Genomic DNA, 19,551 nt, shown 5'->3' with positions numbered 1-19,551 from the left:
GGTTAGAGAACATATCTCCCTTTAGGGAACGCAGACTGTCAGGTTCATGTTCCTGCAGTTATTTATGTGAACTGTGTGCTATTCCCTTCAGGTGTATGTTTGCTGACATAAGACCAGGAAACACATTGGAAAAAAGCAGGAAAAACAGCGATAGCGATAGAATGCTTTAGATAGCTTAGGTGCAGCATTCCGAGAGGACTGGGAAAACACTGGGCTAGTTGAAGAATTCCCATCGTTAATGGCATAGCATAGGGGAACTAATGATAACACTGAAAAGTTAAAAACAGATCACTCATCGTTTGTATCTAGACTGGAAAGTCAAACTGGTCAATAATGTTTCTTTACTCATCTCTTTCATTCTTCCTGCTTGTTTTCTTTTATCTCATTCATTTTATTGTTTTAAAGTGTGGTGTGGTTTTAAATAAAATTTAATTTAAGTTTTATTGGATTTAATAATGTGTTTTTATAGTGGGCAAATCTCCAACCCCAGCCCTAACCAACATTCTAGACTGACTCCATTCCCGAAGAGAAAACAGGACATTAAACTGGGTTGCTTCACATCCAAAATCTTCCAACATAACAACACAACATTTCACCATAAAGAAACCATCAAACCACACGTTCAGTCAGGGATAGAACCCAGTGGCCCCCAGAGACCAGACAACAGACAAACAATGATCAAACAGGAAAATGAAAAGCTAATATGATGGTGGGACTAAGAGGGTCATTTAAGACAATGTGCTACTGGCTAGTCACACGATGATAAAGAGATATAAAGTGATGTGACAACAGTTTTATGTGTTGTGTAATGTTGGTCAACATTATTGTATAATGAATCACTTGAAGGTTTTATAGAGATGTATTGGACTGTATGAGCCAAGGATTTTAGGGAGGATTTTTGGATTTAAAGACAGAGACGCACGTAGGCATAAGGGACGCACACACACATCCTCCCTCCCTCCCCTCACACACACATCCTCCCTCCCTCCCTCCCCTCACACACACATCCTCCCTCCCTCCCTCCCCTCACACACACATCCTCCCTCCCTCCCCTCACACACACATCCTCCCTCCCTCCCCTCACACACACATCCTCCCTCCCTCCCCTCACACACACATCCTCCCTCCCTCCCTCCCCTCACACACACATCCTCCCTCCCTCCCTCCCCTCACACACACATCCTCCCTCCCTCCCTCCCCTCACACACACATCCTCCCTCCCTCCCCTCACACACACACTCCCCTCACACACACACCCTCCCTCCCTCCCTCCCTCCCCTCACACACACACTCCCCTCACACACACATCCTCCCTCCCTCCCCTCACACACACATCCTCTTACCTGCATGGTGTGGAAGCTGCGTGTCTTTTCGAAGTGGAACTCGATGTCAACGCTGCCCTGCCCCAGAGCCTCTCTGCTCCAGCCCAGGTAGTCATACCCCGGCCACACCCTCAGCTCCTTGGTCTCTGTGAAGTCATCTCCTCCTAACACACCGTCAAACAGCTGGCCCAGGCCTCCGAACTGAACCCTAAACACATACATACAGTACACACACATTATTACACAGTTATACATATACTGTACACATGCCAAGGCATACACAGTCATACATTGTACATGTGACACACAGAGACATGCACACACCCACATCCAGCCATATACAGAAGTGCACACACACACACACACACACGTGCACACGCGCACACACAACTCAGACCGCTATGTCTCAGCTTTCTCACACACACACACACACACACACAGACGCACATGCACACACACTCACACACACACACCTGCAGTATATAGGTCTGGTTTGCGTCAACCGTTAGCTCACCCGCTATGAAAACAGTTGTGCCCCATTAAAAAGGCATATGTGAATATAACCTCCCTACTTCCCCCCATCCCTGGACAATACAGTTTGGAAACAGAGTACAACACCCTCAGCAAATAAAGATCATTACTCCAGATCATTTCATACTTATTCTATTAGGTGGACAGAGAAAATAAACATTGGGTAGAGGAGTTGTGTGTGTGTGTGTGTGTGTGTATGACAGACTAAAGCCATTTGTCTGACTGCGGCTCACTAAGGTCCTGTTCACTAATAAGAGACGGATGAGTCCTTTATATATTCATCCATATTTTACCAGGTAGATTGGCTGAGAACACATTCTCTTTTACAGCGACAACCTGGGGAAAAGTTGCATTTGTGTGGGATCCAACTAAAGCCAATGGAGGATGAAGACACATCTCAAGTAGCCAGCCAATACCCACAGAGCTGAGAGAGGAGGATGATACTCACCCTGCCTCTATGCTGCCATCGTAGGTGGAATCGTTGAGGTACACAGGTGAGCCAGACAGGTGCATCACATGACCCACTGGAGCTGTGTACACCAACAGGCCATCTGAGAGAGAGAGAGGGGGAGAGATAGGGGGAGAGGGACAAAGAAAGATAGAGAGAAAGAAATAGAGAGATAGAGGGAGGGGGAGAGAGAGAGTGAAAAAAAAGAGAGAGAGAAAGAAAGAGAGAGGGGGAGAGAGAGAGGGAGGGAGAGAGTGAGAAAGAAAGAAAAATAGATAGATAGAGGGGGAGAGAGAGGGAGAGAGAAAGAGATGGAGAGATAGAGGGAGAGGGACAGAGAGAGAGGGGGAGAGGGAGAGAGAGAGAGTGAGAAAGAAAGAAAGAAAGAAAGAGAGAAAGAAAATAGAAAGGGGGAGAGAGAAAGAGGGGGGGAGAGGGAGAGAGAGAGAGAAAGAAAGAAATATAGAGGGAGAGAGAGGGGGAGAGGGAGAGAGTGAGAAAGAGAAATATAGAGGGAGAGAGTGAGAAAGAAAGAGGAGGAGAGAGGAGGAGAGAGGGGGGAGGAGGTATTATTAGAGAGACTACATTAATAATATACATTTTAATAAGATACAACATACATCATCTTTACCATGGCCTGGTCAGCTACACATTAACTACATACGCTGGTTAAGCCTGTGTTCAGGAGGTGAGAAACACACAGGCAGAGCAGATCTCTCCAGACCAGAGCAGCTCTATAGAACAGCTCTATAGAACATTAGTCAGTGAAACAGACTCTCTCTCCCCCCAGCCAGCCTGTATGGCTAATCAGCATGTTCTCCTAGCACAGGCCTGAAGTCACTCACTGTAACTAGCACCTTCACCTTCAGCGCTCACATCCATAATAAACACAGCTTTTACAGAGGGAGAGAGTGTGTGTTTGTGTGTGCGTGTCTGTACATGTGTGTCAGTGTGTGTGGGGGACATGGGCTCAGTCCCATTGGGGTCTTGCACAATAAACAAACCACATAGCATACCCGTCCCCCGCCACAATGTAAAACGTGACGATGGAACAGGAATGTGTGCTAAGAAATGTGTCTGCCATTTCTGTGAATCTGCATGTTATAGTGTTAGTGGTTACAGAGACAGAACCCTCTCTAACAGACAATCATGATTCCAGGAAGATAGTCAATCTATCCCCAGAGAGACACACAGAGGTTGAGTCTTAAATGACACCCTATTCCCTATACAGTGCACTACTTTTGACCAGAGCCCTGTTCAGGGAAGAGCTAGTTCCATTTGGGATGCATCCAGATGCAGCGACCCCAGGCATTAAGGCTCAGCACTAGGCTTGATTTACAGCCAATCAGCCAGCCATTGTGTGAAGGGAGGACAGAGAGGAGAGATGAGGACAGAGAGGAGAGAGGAGGAGACGTGACCCATCCATAAACACAGTGTAATTCACTGGTGCTCTGTGAGCATGGAACATACCATCTATCATCCTCTGTGCTGTAGTGTCTCTTATCTGTGGTAAAACTGGATGGTTTTATCTCAGGCCAAACCAGACAGTAAATGAAACGTCATGGTGAGAGAACTCTATGACCATAGACCATATCTCTATGACCAAATATGTGCTTGAAGACACACATAATCAGCCTTATTACACACATTTATCAAATCTAGCAAACAGACTGTAAATTCAAGGTGACACACACAAACGCACGCACACACTCACACACACACACACGCACACACGCACACACAGCAATTAAATCTAAGGATGGTGAAGTCGTTGGCCATCCCCCTAAGTGTCTGTAGTGCAGACAGCAGAGATATGAGTAGACAGAGTGTCTGCTGTGCTGTGATCTTCCAAAGGCCTTCTTTTCAATGTCTGTCTGTATCCAACTTACACTCTTAGAAAAAATCGTCCTGGATAGATCCAAAAAGGGTTCTATGCTTGCTTCATATATGGCCCCCCTAAAGGTTCCATATAGAACCCTATATGGAATTCAAGGCCTCTATGTGGAACCAATTTTGGTTCAGTAATGAAGAACCCCTGGGGTTCTAATGAAAGAACCCTACAAAAGGGTTCTACAGTATATAGTGCCATATATGAAGCAAGCAATATAACCCTTTTTGGTTCTATCCAGAAGCTTTTTTTTCAAAGAGTGTATTAATTAATCTGCTCTAGACCCACACACATGCAGAACTCATCCACACACACGTTTCCCAACTAGACAGACAGACAGACAGACAGACAGACAGACAGACAGACAGACAGACAGACAGACAGACAGACAGACAGACAGACAGACAGTAAAGTAATTGAAGGTCATGTTTTCGTAGACCATCCCACTAGGTGTCTGAGAAGCTACAGTGTGATGTCATATGATCATCTGATCCTCTAAGGTCTGTGTCTAGAGTTCAGAACACCCTCGTGGGTCCACCTGACAAGGACACACATCCATCTATGCATCCTCACTCTCTCTTTCATTCTCTTTTTTCTCTTTCAGACTGATAAGGGAATTATATAATAAAGGTAAATGAATAAAGAATCCATCCCTGAAACGTAACTGATTAGTAATGAATAGTTATGTAGCATGTGTAATGAATAATTAAAGTACTGAACGTAAGTCCCATAAGGTCTAGTAGAAGACCGGGGAGGAAGGCAAATGTGTGTGTGTGTGTGTGTGTGTGTTAGTTAGACTAAGGGAACTGTAGACGTGTTTGACCTGACCTGGAGAGACTTAGGAGAAAACAGGGAGTAACCTTCAAGGTTCCTCTAATCTCGGGGGAAAGGAACAGGCAGCGCTGTGTAGTGATTAACAGTGGTGAGAAGTCCGGGGAGGGATACAATTCACCTACTGTTCGTGTGTATGTATGTTTTGTGTGTGTAGGTATGTGTGTCGCGGGGAGTGAGCATAAAATGAACATCTTTGTGTAATGTACGGCAGAACATTCTCTGAATAAACTGTACAGACCTTTTGCAGAAAGCTGAGTCCTTGCCTAATTATTATTAACCCAGTGTCTTACAAACCTTGGGGATTAGTCAAGGCTTATTGATTGTTAATTACTATCATTGGGATAGAAAATTCCACTGACACACACATACACACACACACACACACACAACACACACACACACACACACACACACACACACACACACACACACACACACACACACACACACACACACACACACACACACACACACACACACACACACACACACAGTGTGACTCACCGTTCCACAGACAGCCATAGAGCTCCACTCGTAGACAGACGCTCATGACCCGGTCTGCCAGGGGGTAGAAGCGGACATAGCGGGCAACAATGGGTGGACCCAGGTCCTTCAGAACCACATCATAGGTGTTCTCATTCCCAGACACCACCTGGTGGGTGAGGGGGGGGGAGAAAGACAGTTAAGAGTAGCATGGAGACCCATTGAATAACCATTAATAGCATAATTAAGCATTTAGATGTGAAAAAGGAAGCTAGTGAGATTCAAGGATGTTGTAAGTGGGTGGCTGAATAAATGTTTTGCATAAGACAGAAATGATGGAATGAGTTAGAGAAGCAGAGCCAAGGGGAGAGAGATACATTAGATAGATAAAACACACACACACACACACACACACACACACACACACACACACACACACACACACACACACACACACACACACACACACACACACACACACACACACACACACACACACACACACACACACACTTCTCTTTACCTCCTGCCCCCAGCGGTCCTTCCAGGTGATCCAGGTGCGTCCATCTCTGGAGTAACGGAGCCGGTAGCTGCGGGCAAACTCCCGGCCGTGCCCGTCGGCATGGCGACCCTGGGTACCCACCAGAGCCAGAAAGTGTAGCGAGCGCAGGTCCACCTGGAAGAGAGAGAACAAGACGTCTCTAGTCACTGATCTAAGGTCAGTTGTAATGTAGTGCTCTGACCCTCAGGACCAGCCTAACCCTCTACCTCCAACACAGGGAAACTTGGGAAGCTAGGAAACTTCTACCTTGATTAAATAAAACACAAACTCTAACCCAATGAAATATGAGTATTGGCAGGATGATTGCACCTCTAGCCAATGGAAACAGAGTGTGGTTGTAGCCCATGGAGTAGGCCTGTCTGACCTGGAGGTACTCTGAAGCACTGGGGAACACCGCTCCTGCAGGACACCATGCACCGTCCCCCTCTCCTGTACTCAACCTGGGAGACAGACACAGAGAGACAGAGAGAGAAAGAGACAGACACAGAGAGACAGAGATGAAGACAGAGAGAGAGAGACAGAAGGGGAGAGAGAGCGAGAAGAGAAGAAGAGAGAGAGAGAGCGAGAAAGAGAGACAGAGAGACATAGACAGAGAAAGAGACAGAGAGAGAGAGAGACAGAGAGACAGAGAGACAGAGAGACAGAGACAGAGAGCGACAGAGAGAGAGAGAGAAAGAGAGAAACAGACATAGAGAGAGACAGAGACATAGACAGAGAGAGAGAGAGAGAGAGACAGAGACATCGACAGAGAGAGACAGAGAGACAGAGAGAGAGAGAGAGAGAGAGACAGAGAGACAGAGAGACAGAGAGACAGATAGAGAGACAGAGTCATAGACAGAGAGAGACAGAGAGACAGAGTCATAGACAGAGAGAGACAGAGAGAGAGAGACATAGACAGAGAGAGACGGAGAGAGAGAGAGAGAGAGAGAGAGAGAGAGAGAGAGAGAGACAGAGACATAGACAGAGAGAGACAGAGAGAGACAGAGAGAGACAGAGAGACAGACATAGACAGAGAGAGAGAGAGAGAGAGACACAGACAGAGAGAGACAGAGAGTGAGAGAGAGACAGACAGAGACAGAGACATAGACAGAGAGAGCGAGACAGAGACAGAGAGAGAGAGACAGAGAGACAGAGAGAGAGAGAGAGAGAGACAGAGACATAGACAGAGAGACAGAGACATAGAGAGAGACAGAGAGACAGAGAGAGAGAGAGAGAGAGAGACAGAGACATAGACAGAGAGAGAGAGAGAGAGACAGAGTCATAGACAGAGAGAGACAGAGAGACAGACAGAGAGAGAGAGAGAGGGGGGGGGGGTTATTGAATTATGAATTTATGGATTCCATAATGAGATCCTTCTGGATAGAATATAACTTATCATCCAAACTATCCCAACCACAAATACTTCTTACAGAGACCACAATATCCATCACCACAAACAGACCACAGTACAACCACTTAGTCGCTGGCATTAGGATCAATTCACACTGAGAACTGGACCACATGAAACAAACCAAACTTGAACCATATAAAGACCAGCCCGAACACCAAGACACATTTCTTCCTGTCAACATTGTTGAATCGAATGCTAATAAAGTTTTACTACATTTGATGGTGATCCCACTGAGGTCAACCGAGACCACGCACACCACAATCTACCCTTCAGAACACTAGGTCATTGACACTGATGGACGGAGGGAAGGGGGAGATAGAGGGAGGGATGAATGAATGAAGAAAGGGAGAGACAAACCAGGCCTCTGCATCCTGCATCAGCCCAAATGATTACTATGACAGATCACTGCCGTGCAAAACCAAACAAACTGTCCAAGTCCTCTATTCCCCCTGTCTTTCTATCCATTCCTTTCTTCCCCTTCATCACTCTCTATTCCCTCTCTCTCTCCTCCCTCTCTCCTCTTTCCCTCCTCCCTCTCTCCTCCCTCTCTCCTCTCTCTCTCCTCTCTCTCTCCTCCCTCTCTCCTCCCTCTCTCCTTCCCTCCATCTAACATGCTGTCCTCCAGCTGCTTTGGGACAACATCAATGAGCACCTCCCTAAGATCACAAACCAGGCTTCCTCCCTCCCTCGTTCCATCCCTCTTTCAATCTCCCCTCCTCCCGCCATCACAGCCCATTTTCCCTACTTCTCTCTCCTCTCTCTCTCCCCAATCGCTCCCTCTCTCTCTCTCCCTCTCTCTCTATTCCTCTCTCAATCTTTTCCCCTTTCCCTCTCCCTCCATTCTTCTCGCTCTCGTCTCTCTCTGCTCCCATCCTTCATACTATCTATCTCTCCCCTCCCTCTCGCTCTCTCTCTCCTCCCATCCTTCATACTATCTATCTCTCCCCTCCCTCTCACTCTTCTCTTCCCCCCCACTCTCTCCCCATCACCCTCTCTATTTCTCTCTCTTCCCCATCCCTCTCTGTCTGTCTGTCTGTCTGTCTGTCTGTGGTGTCTCTTTAAGGGGTTGGGTCTGATCACCTCCACATGGACTGACAGTCAGCCAGTAGACCTAGCCCAGACACGGCAGGCTAAGAGAGACATGGAAACACACGAGGCGCGCGCACGCACGCACGCACTCACGCACGCACGCACACACACACTCTGTGGATGTCGAGTAATAGGCCATGTGAATCTGCCTTGTCTAACAGGCTGGTCATGTAATGTCATGACCTAATGTGCTATACAGAGACATGCTGGCCACAGCCTTGTGTTGTAATCTAATAGTCTTCTCCTGTGTGATTTAAACAGGGTGACAACAGATGGCAGACATAGTCAACGGTAGAGAGATACAGACCCAGACATGAATAGAGATAATGTAATTGCACACACACACACACACACACACACACACACACACACACACACACACACACACACACACACACACACACACACACACACACACACACACACACACACACACACACACACACACTTTGAATACTCTATTTGCACTCTTCATAGTCAAGCATTGAGGTACAAAGGACCCAAATATGTCAAAGGTCACAGAGTCTTAGAATCATGGAAACCAAAAACACTTCTCCTCCACAGAGATAAGCTACAATAACAGCTGACACAGAGCTATACAGGCCAGCTGCTGGGCTTTTTCCCTTTGAAAGGTATGCAATAATACACACAACACATGCAGCGCAGGCAGGCAGGCAGGCAGGCAGGCAGGCAGGCAGGCACGCACACACACCGACATATGTACCTGCCGTGTTTGGCCTCAGTAGAGTCTGACCAGGCGCTGGAAGCCGTTATGTCAGAGTCAGGGATGGTGCCATCCTCCATCCCAAGGGCATAACGACACTGAGCTGCATGGATGTGTGTGTGTGTGTGTGTGTGTGTGTGTGTGTGTGTGTGTGTGTGTGTGTGTGTGTGTGTGTGTGTGTGTGTGTGTGTGTGTGTGTGAGAGAGAAAGGGAGACACAGACAGAGAGAGAGGGGGGGACAAGAATGAGACAGAGACTACATAACATAATTCATCATGCCTGTCATACAGAGAGTAGAGGACAGAATAGAATATTCTACTATAATACACATTCTACTATCATACACATTCTACTATCATACACATTTTACTATCATACACATTCTACCATCATATATTCTACTATCATACACATTCTACTATCATACATATTCTACCATCATACACATTCTACCATCATATATTCTACTATCATACACATTCTACTATCATACACATTCTACTATCATACATATTCTACCATCATACATTCTACTATCATACATATTCTACCATCATATATTCTACTATCATACACATTCTACTATCATACACATTCTACTATCATACATATTCTACTATCATACACATTCTACTATCATACACATTCCTATTCTACATATACATATTCACTATCATACATTCTACTATCATACATTCTACTATCATACACATTCTACTATCATACACATTCTACTATCATACACATTTTACTATCATACACATTCTACTATCATACACATTCTACTATCATAAATTCTACTATCATACACATTCTACTATCATACACATTCTACAATCATACATATTCTACTATGATACACATTCTACCATCATACATTCTACTATCATACATTCTACCATCATACACATTCTACTATCATACATATTCTACTATCATACACATTCTACTATCATACACATTCTACTATCATACACATTCTACTATCATACATATTCTACTACCATACACATTCTACTATCATACATATTCTACTATCATACACATTCTACTATCATACACATTCTACTATCATATATTCTACTATCATACATATTCTACTATCATACATATTCTACTATCATACACATTCTACTATCATACACATTCTACTATCATACATATTCTACTATCATACACATTCTACTATCATACACATTCTACTATCATACATATTCTACTATCATACATATTCTACTATCATACACATTCTACTATCATACACATTCTACTATCATACACATTCTACTATCATACACATTCTACCATCATACATTCTACTATCATACATATTCTACTATCATATATTCTACTATCATACACATTCTACTATGATACACATTCTACTATCATACACATTCTACTATCATACACATTCTACCATCATACATTCTACTATCATACACATTCTACTATCATACATATTCTACTATCATACACATTCTACTATCATACATATTCTACTATCATACACATTCTACTATCATACATATTCTACTATCATACATATTCTACTATCATACATATTCTACCATCATACACATTCTACTATCATACATATTCTACTATCATACACATTCTACTATCATACACATTCTACCATCATACATTCTACTATCATACACATTCTACCATCATACATTCTACTATCATACACATTCTACTATCATACATATTCTACTATCATACATATTCTACTATCATACACATTCTACTATCATACATATTCTACTATCATACACATTCTACTATCATACATATTCTACTATCATACATATTCTACTATCATACATATTCTACCATCATACACATTCTACTATCATACATATTCTACTATCATACACATTCTACTATCATACACATTCTACTATCATACACATTTACTTCATACATATTCTACTATCATACACATTCTACTATCATACATATTCTACTATCATACATATTCTACTATCATACATATTCTACTATCATACATTCTACTATCATACACATTCTACTATCATACATATTCTACTATCATACACATTCTACTATGATACACATTCTACTATCATACACATTCTACCATCATACATTCTACTATCATACATATTCTACTATCATATATTCTACTATCATACACATTCTACTATGATACACATTCTACTATCATACACATTCTACTATCATACACATTCTACCATCATACACATTCTACTATCATACATATTCTACTATCATACACATTCTACTATCATACACATTCTACTATCATACACATTCTACTATCATACACATTCTACTATCATACATATTCTACTATCATACATATTCTACTATCATACACATTCTACTATCATACACATTCTACTATCATACATATTCTACTATCATACACATTCTACTATCATACACATTCTACTATCATACACATTCTACTATCATACATTCTACTATCATACACATTCTACTATCATACACATTCTACTATCATACACATTCTACTATCATACACATTCTACTATCATACATTCTACTATCATACACATTCTACTATCATACACATTCTACTATCATACACATTCTACTATCATACACATTCTACTATCATACACATTCTACTATCATACATATTCTACTATCATACACATTCTACTATCATACATCAGGAGTATTATAATAGGTAAAAGGATCTTAATTTGACCTGTTTCTCACAGCAGGAATATAATTCTGCAGCAACAGGAAATATGAATCATTGTGTGGATTATAATTGATGGACATTTTTGTTAAGGAAAATTAAGTCAGACATTTTAAACCTCGAACACACTACAAGTTTGTGAAATGTCCTGCAACAACAGGGTGATCCTACACCTGTACATGTCATTGTTGGAGCCAGTCATTGGTCACCAGTCATCTCCGGCTTTCCTCCTCTATATTTCCAATCTTTCCTACATGGCACCCTACTCCAAGGTTCTGGTCAAAAGCAATACATTGCATAGGGAATAGGGTTCCATTTGGGACACATCCTCAGACTGCGTGGAGAAACTCATCCAATAATGTCCTTGTCACCTCTTATTTCTCTTCTAGTCACTCAGGAAGAAACACGTACAGTCAATGTTAATGAATCATCTAATAGGATGAATATTGAACAATAGGAGATGCCAAGGTCATTACATACTGATACTGTCATTGATATGGGGTGTGGATAACTGATACTGTCATTGATATGGGGGTGTGGATAACTGATACTGTCATTGATATGGGGGCGTGGATAACTGATACTGTCATTGATATGGGGGCGTGGATAACTGATACTGTCATTGATATGGGGGTGTGGATAACTGATACTGTCATTGATATGGGGGTGTGGATAACTGATACTGTCATTGATATGGGGGCGTGGATAACTGATACTGTCATTGATATGGGGGTGTGGATAACTGATACTGTCATTGATATGGGGGCGTGGATAACTGATACTGTCATTGATATGGGGGCGTGGATAACTGATACTGTCATTGATATGGGGGTGTGGATAACTGATACTGTCATTGATATGGGGGCGTGGATAACTGATACTGTCATTGATATGGGGGCGTGGATAACTGATACTGTCATTGATATGGGGTGTGGATAACTGATTCTGTCATTGATATGGGGGCGTGGATAACTGATTCTGTCATTGATATGGGGGCGTGGATAACTGATACTGTCATTGATATGGGGGCGTGGATAACTGATTCTGTCATTGATATGGGGGTGTGGATAACTGATGCTGTCATTGATATGGAGGCGTGGATAACTGATACTGTCATTGATATGGGGGCGTGGATAACTGATACTGTCATTGATATGGGGGCGTGGATAACTGATGCTGTCATTGATATGGTGGGGTGGGGGGGTGGATAATGATGCTGTCATTGATATGGTGGGGTGGGGGGTGGATAATGATGCTGTCAGTGATATGGTGGGGTGGGGGGGTGGATAATGATGCTGTCAGTGATATGGTGGGGTGGGGGGGTGGATAATGATGCTGTCAGTGATATGGTGGGGTGGGGGGTGGATAATGATGCTGTCAGTGATATGGTGGCGTGGGGGGGTGATAATGATGCTGTCAGTGATATGAGGGCGTGGGGGGGTGGACAATGATGCTGTCAGTGATATGAGGTCGTGGGGAAGTTCTAACTCAGAAGCTGTCAGTGAGTCAGTGGATAGGAATGTGGAGTTGGAAGATAAACCCTCTGAGACACACACACCTACCCCCTACACCCCCACACGGACAGGCCTGTTTCATTACATCATTACCTAGCTGCCAATAAACCTCTCTCTCCAGGCCTCTCCATCTCTCTTTTTACTCCCCTCTGTCATTGCCCTCTCTGTCTCTATTGGCTTTCTTCCAACGCTCCATCTCTCTTTTTCCCTCTCTTTCTTCCCCTTTCACACACACGGTGGGTGTTTCCCTTCTTTTATTCACTCTTCATATCAGTTCATATCCTGGTACTAATGGGCTATTTAAGACTTGTTGTTGCATCACCGCAGCAACGGTGTGGAAATAATAACCATATGGATCAAATCAGAGGACACAAACGTGTGCATGCATGTGTGTGTGCGGGAGACAGATAATTCATTGTCTGCCCTGGAGGTGACAGCTCTGGTTTCACCTTGTGGAGTATCCTTTTCTCTACTCTATCTCAATCCCTCTCCTCCCCTCCCTCCTTCCCCTCTCTCTCTTTGTATGATTGACAAGTGATGAGTGGCCTGTACTTTAGTGAGGTTGAATACCCAAGGCTCTATCTCCCTGCTACCATCTCTCTCCTGATGAAATGTATGCATTCACTACTGTAAGTCGCTCTGGATAAGAGCGTCTGCTAAAATGACTAAAAAAATGTTACACATGGCTGCCTAGGAGACACGGACCTGAAACAGGATCGGCTGCTGATAGCGGATGGACAGACTTAAGGCACACATCCAAGAATGTGAGGAGATGTGAGGAGAGTGTGGACAAGAAAGGGGCAGAGAGGACGAGGGATGGAGGGGTGGAGGAGGAGGATAAGGCAATGGGTGAGGCAGCGATGGAACTGTCTGACATTTCTGAGGGGATGCCTGTGAGATCATGAATGGAAGGTAAAACACATCTGTTCTGATTATAGTTTTTTCCCTTGTTGTGACTCAAATTGTATTAAACCTGGCCGATTGGTCAACGATCATCAATCCCTAGTCCGTCTGCTATCTACCTTGGCTTTAACTAGGTAGGTTATTGAGAACCCATTCTCTTCAACAATAACGACCAATCATATTCTGGGGATCTGATTTGACCTTGACCTTAAGCAGCCACTTCCTGTCTGACATCTGACCTTTGACCTCTCACCTGGTTTAAAGTGCCAGTCGTGGTCATCCGCAGCCGACAACGCCACCAGGATAAAGGTAACCACAATGACAGGTAACAGCCGCAGCTCTGGCGTTGCCATGGCACCAGCAACACGCCCGGTTACCTGTCCGGAGACGCGCTGACAACCACAGGCATACCTGACAGAGAGAGAGAGAGAGAGAGAGGAAGGATTAGAAGATTTCAGAATGCATGAATCATTTATTTTGTATCATGAAAGACAGAATACGAGAGAGTAGGAAGAATGAGAGAGAGGGGTGATAATCCGTGTGGATGGGTTTCTGTCTAAATGTCAGGTCCAGTCTAGTACATACAGTAGCTTCCTCTGTGATTTATGAAGCCCTGTCTGTCAGCCCTGTGTATGTGTAACCAGACACCATGGACTCATTGGAGAGCAACTCCACTAAATCCTCAGGCTTAGAGGAGGAATCCACGTGGGAAATCACCTGTAGTAGTTAGACTGGGGCCTGATAGGGTGGATAGGGTGCTGTAGTAGTTAGACTGGGGCCTGATAGGGTGCTGTAGTAGTTAGACTACAGCATGGGGAGTGATAGGGTGGATAGGGTGCTGTAGTAGTTAGACTGGGGCCTGATAGGGTGGATAGGGTGCTGTAGTAGTTAGACTGGGACCTGATAGGGTGGATAGGGTGCTGTAGTAGTTAGACTGGGACCTGATAGGGTGGATAGGGTGCTGTAGTAGTTAGACTGGGGCCTGATAGGGTAGATATGGTGCTGTAGTAGTTAGACTGGGGCCTGATAGGGTGGATAGGGTGCTGTAGTAATTAGACTGGGACCTGATAGGGTGGATAGGGTGCTGTAGTGGTTAGACTGGGGCCTGATAGGGTGGATAGGGTGCTGTAGTAGTTAGACTGGGGCCTGATAGGGTGGATAGGGTGCTGTAGTAGTTAGACTGGGACCTGATAGGGTGGATAGGGTGCTGTAGTAGTTAGACTGGGACCTGATAGGGTGGATAGGGTGCTGTAATAGTTAGACTGGGGCCTGATAGGGTGGATAGGGTGCTGTAGTAGTTAGACTGGGGCCTGATAGGGTGGATATGGTGCTGTAGTAGTTAGACTGGGACCTGATAGGGTGGATAGGGTGCTGTAGTAGTTAGACTGGGACCTGATAGGATGGATAGGGTGCTGTAGTAGTTAGACTAGGGCCTGATAGGGTGGATAGGGTGCTGTAGTAGTTAGACTGGGACCTGATAGGGTGGATAGGGTGCTGTAGTAGTTAGACTGGGGCCTGATAGGGTGGATAGGGTGCTGTAGTAGTTAGACTGGGACCTGATAGGGTGGATAGGGTGCTGTAGTAATTAGACTGGGGCCTGATAGGGTGGATAGGGTGCTGTAGTAGTTAGACTAGGGCCTGATAGGGTGGATAGGGTGCTGTAGTAGTTAGACTGGGGCCTGATAGGGTGGATAGGGTGCTGTAGTAGTTAGACTGGGGCCTGATAGGGTGCTGTAGTGGTTAGACTGGGGCCTGATAGGGTGGATAGGGTGCTGTAGTAGTTAAACTGGGACCTGATAGGATGCTGTAGTAGTTAGACTGGGACCTGATAGGGTGGATAGGGTGCTGTAGTAATTAGACTGGGGCCTGATAGGGTGGATTGGGTGCTGTAGTGGCTAGACTGGGGTCTGATAGGGTGGATAGGGTGCTGTAGTAGTTAGACTGGGGCCTGATAGGGTGCTGTAGTGGTTAGACTGGGGCCTGATAGGGTGGATAGGGTGCTGTAGTGGTTAGACTGGGGCCTGATAGGGTGGATAGGGTGCTGTAGTAGTTAGACTGGGACCTGATAGGGTGGATAGGGTGCTGTAGTAGTTAGACTGGGACCTGATAGGGTGGATAGGGTGCTGTAGTGGCTAGACTGGGGTCTGATAGGGTGGATAGGGTGCTGTAGTAGTTAGACTGGGGCCTGATAGGGTGCTGTAGTGGTTAGACTGGGGCCTGATAGGGTGGATAGGGTGCTGTAGTAGTTAGACTGGGACCTGATAGGGTGGATAGGGTGCTGTAGTGGTTAGACTGGGGCCTGATAGGGTGGATAGGGTGCTGTAGTAGTTAGACTGGGACCTGATAGGGTGGATAGGGTGCTGTAGTAGTTAGACTGGGACCTGATAGGGTGGATAGGGTGCTGTAATAGTTAGACTGGGGCCTGATAGGGTGGATAGGGTGCTGTAGTAGTTAGACTGGGGCCTGATAGGGTGGATAGGGTGCTGTAGTAGTTAGACTGGGACCTGATAGGGTGGATAGGGTGCTGTAGTAGTTCGACTGGGGCCTGATAGGGTGGATAGGGTGCTGTAGTAGTTAGACTGGGACCTGATAGGGTGGATATGGTGCTGTAGTGGTTAGACTGGGGCCTGATAGGGTGGATAGGGTACTGTAGTAGTTAGACTGGGACCTGATAGGGTGGATAGGGTGCTGTAGTAGTTAGACTAGGGCCTGATAGGGTGGATAGGGTGCTGTAGTAGTTAGACTGGGGCCTGATAGGGTGCTGTAGTGGTTAGACTGGGGCCTGATAGGGTGGATAGGGTGCTGTAGTAGTTAAACTGGGACCTGATAGGATGCTGTAGTAGTTAGACTGGGACCTGATAGGGTGGATAGGGTGCTGTAGTAGTTAGACTGGGTCCTGATAGGGTGGATTGGGTGCTGTAGTGGCTAGACTGGGGTCTGATAGGGTGGATAGGGTGCTGTAGTAGTTAGACTGGGGCCTGATAGGGTGCTGTAGTGGTTAGACTGGGGCCTGATAGGGTGGATAGGGTGCTGTAGTAGTTAAACTGGGACCTGATAGGGTGCTGTAGTAGTTAGACTGGGACCTGATAGGGTGGATAGGGTGCTGTAGTAGTTAGACTGGGGCCTGATAGGGTGGATTGGGTGCTGTAGTGGCTAGACTGGGGTCTGATAGGGTGGATAGGGTGCTGTAATAGTTAGACTGGGGCCTGATAGGGTGGATAGGGTGCTGTAGTAGTTAGACTAGGGCCTGATAGGGTGGATAGGGTGCTGTAGTAGTTAGACTAGGGCCTGATAGGGTGGATAGGGTGCTGTAGTAGTTAGACTGGGGCCTGATAGGGTGCTGTAGGTACCCATCTACGAGACACAAAAGGGCTTGTCCAGTAGTTTTACTGGTGGATGCTTAATGATTGGGGGTGATGGGGGCAGGGAGGGGGAGACAGCTGGTAGGGGAGGGGGTGTAGAGGGGTGGCCTGGGGTCCCTGTGGGCCCTCTGACTTCACTGGCACAGACCGACAGCTGACACACAGCTGTAGGGACACAGAGGAAGGGGAGCGACAGTGTGATGGACAGAGGGAGGGAATGAAGGGAGGTATGAAGACGAGTGAAAAGTGGAATTGTAGGCATAGAGAACGGAAGAGAAGGATGGAACGAAGGAGCAGTCCAGATGACATGGATGACATAGTAGAGAGAGAGTGTGTGTGTGTGTGTGTGTGTGTGTGTGTGTGTGTGTGTGTGTGTGTGTGTGTGTGTGTGTGTGTGTGTGTGTGTGTGTGTGTGTGTGTGTGTGACAGAGGAGATTTCAGGGATAGCCAGCCAGTGCAGCTGTCCAGAACAAAAGACAGGCGCTAGGCAACAGATACAGGGTGCAAGTGTTCAGAGAGAGGGAGAGAGTAGACAGCTTGTTTTGAGAAAACACCCAAGCCTTCCAAACGAGTGAAGCAGTGTGTGTCTGCTGTGCCAGATGACACCATGTTGAAATATGTCTCTTACAGGATTCCAGTAACTCCAAGCATGCAGAACCAGAGCTGAGAATCTCCCTCTGCTGGCCTGTCCACTATGTCAACAATCCTAAAAATGATCCCCGTCACAATCCATAACAAGGTACTCAACAAATGTTACAACAGATAAAATACTTTTACTGACAAGCGATCACAAAACTGGATGGAAACACAAACCTTAGGTTCTGAAGAAAATACAACCAAATGAAAATCACCACTAACCAAAACCAAGATTATGTTTGGCATAGACAGTCAAGTGTTTTTGAGGCACCAGGCAGCTGCCATGTCTAAGTGGAAAAACAAGCCACAGTGTTTAGGGAGAAGCTAGTGAGGGAAGTGAGGCGAGCCCAGTGTTTAGCTAACCATCTATCTATCTCCCTATCCCACTGCCATCTCCCTCCACTTACATGATTTGTCCAGACTAATTCACAAGGCTAACTAATGGTTATGAACAGCTGTCTAAGTCCCACCACACAACAATAAAACAGACAGAGAGAAGGGAGAGGGAAGGAGGGAATGAGGGAGGGAAGAAATGTTCTTTTGAAAAAGTATGCTTCAGAGAAAGTTTGACAAAAGTTTGGATTCCTTTTGGCACTGCAATGTCTCATGACAATCATATTGTAGTTTGCATTCCAAACTATACTGAACAAAAATATAAACGCAATGAGCTGAAATAAAAGATCTCAGACATTTTTCATACGCACAAAAAGCGTATTTCTCTTTCATTTTGGCAACAAATTTGTTTACATCCATGTTAGTGAATATTTATCCTTTGCCAGGATAGTCCATCCACCTGACAGGTGTGGCATATCAAGAAGCTGATTGAAAAGCATGATCATTACACAGGTGCACCTTGTGCTGGGGACAATAAAAGGCTCTAAAATGTGCAGTTTTGTCACACAACACAATGCCACAGATGTCTCAAGTTTTGAGGGAGCGTGTATTTGGCATGCTGACTGCAGGAATGTCCAACAGAGCAGTTGCAAGAGAATTTAATGTTCATTTCTCTACCATAAGCCGCTTCCAACGTTGTTTTAGAGAATTTGGCAGTACGTCCAACCAGCCTCACAACCACAGACTACGTGTAACCACGCCAACCCAGGACCTCCACATCCGGCTTCTTCACCTGTGGGATCATCTGAGTCG

The 19,551-nt window shown here is 45.1% G+C and overlaps 1 protein-coding gene across 4 annotated transcripts in view; it reads right to left on the bottom strand.

Annotated features, from left to right (window-relative positions):
* Nucleotides 1-19,551, bottom strand: part of LOC115176370 (epithelial discoidin domain-containing receptor 1) — an 81,373-nt gene that overhangs the window by 26,147 nt on the left and 35,675 nt on the right. For all 4 annotated transcript variants that reach the window (XM_029736357.1, XM_029736356.1, XM_029736355.1 and 1 more), the window contains exons 2-8: nucleotides 14,661-14,818; nucleotides 9,272-9,374; nucleotides 6,433-6,508; nucleotides 6,030-6,182; nucleotides 5,528-5,675; nucleotides 2,302-2,404; nucleotides 1,344-1,530 (exon numbers count right to left, since the gene is read on the bottom strand). In XM_029736357.1, the coding sequence (XP_029592217.1) occupies nucleotides 1,344-1,530; nucleotides 2,302-2,404; nucleotides 5,528-5,675; nucleotides 6,030-6,182; nucleotides 6,433-6,508; nucleotides 9,272-9,374; nucleotides 14,661-14,760 (870 nt within the window). In that variant the 5' untranslated portion in view covers nucleotides 14,761-14,818. The remainder of the gene's footprint in view (nucleotides 1-1,343; nucleotides 1,531-2,301; nucleotides 2,405-5,527; nucleotides 5,676-6,029; nucleotides 6,183-6,432; nucleotides 6,509-9,271; nucleotides 9,375-14,660; nucleotides 14,819-19,551) is intronic.

This window comes from Salmo trutta, chromosome 37, assembly GCF_901001165.1.
Source record: "Salmo trutta chromosome 37, fSalTru1.1, whole genome shotgun sequence".
Lineage (NCBI taxonomy): Eukaryota > Metazoa > Chordata > Actinopteri > Salmoniformes > Salmonidae > Salmo > Salmo trutta.
Note: the sequence above shows the minus strand (reverse complement) of the source record. Positions and strands in the feature narration are given on the sequence as shown.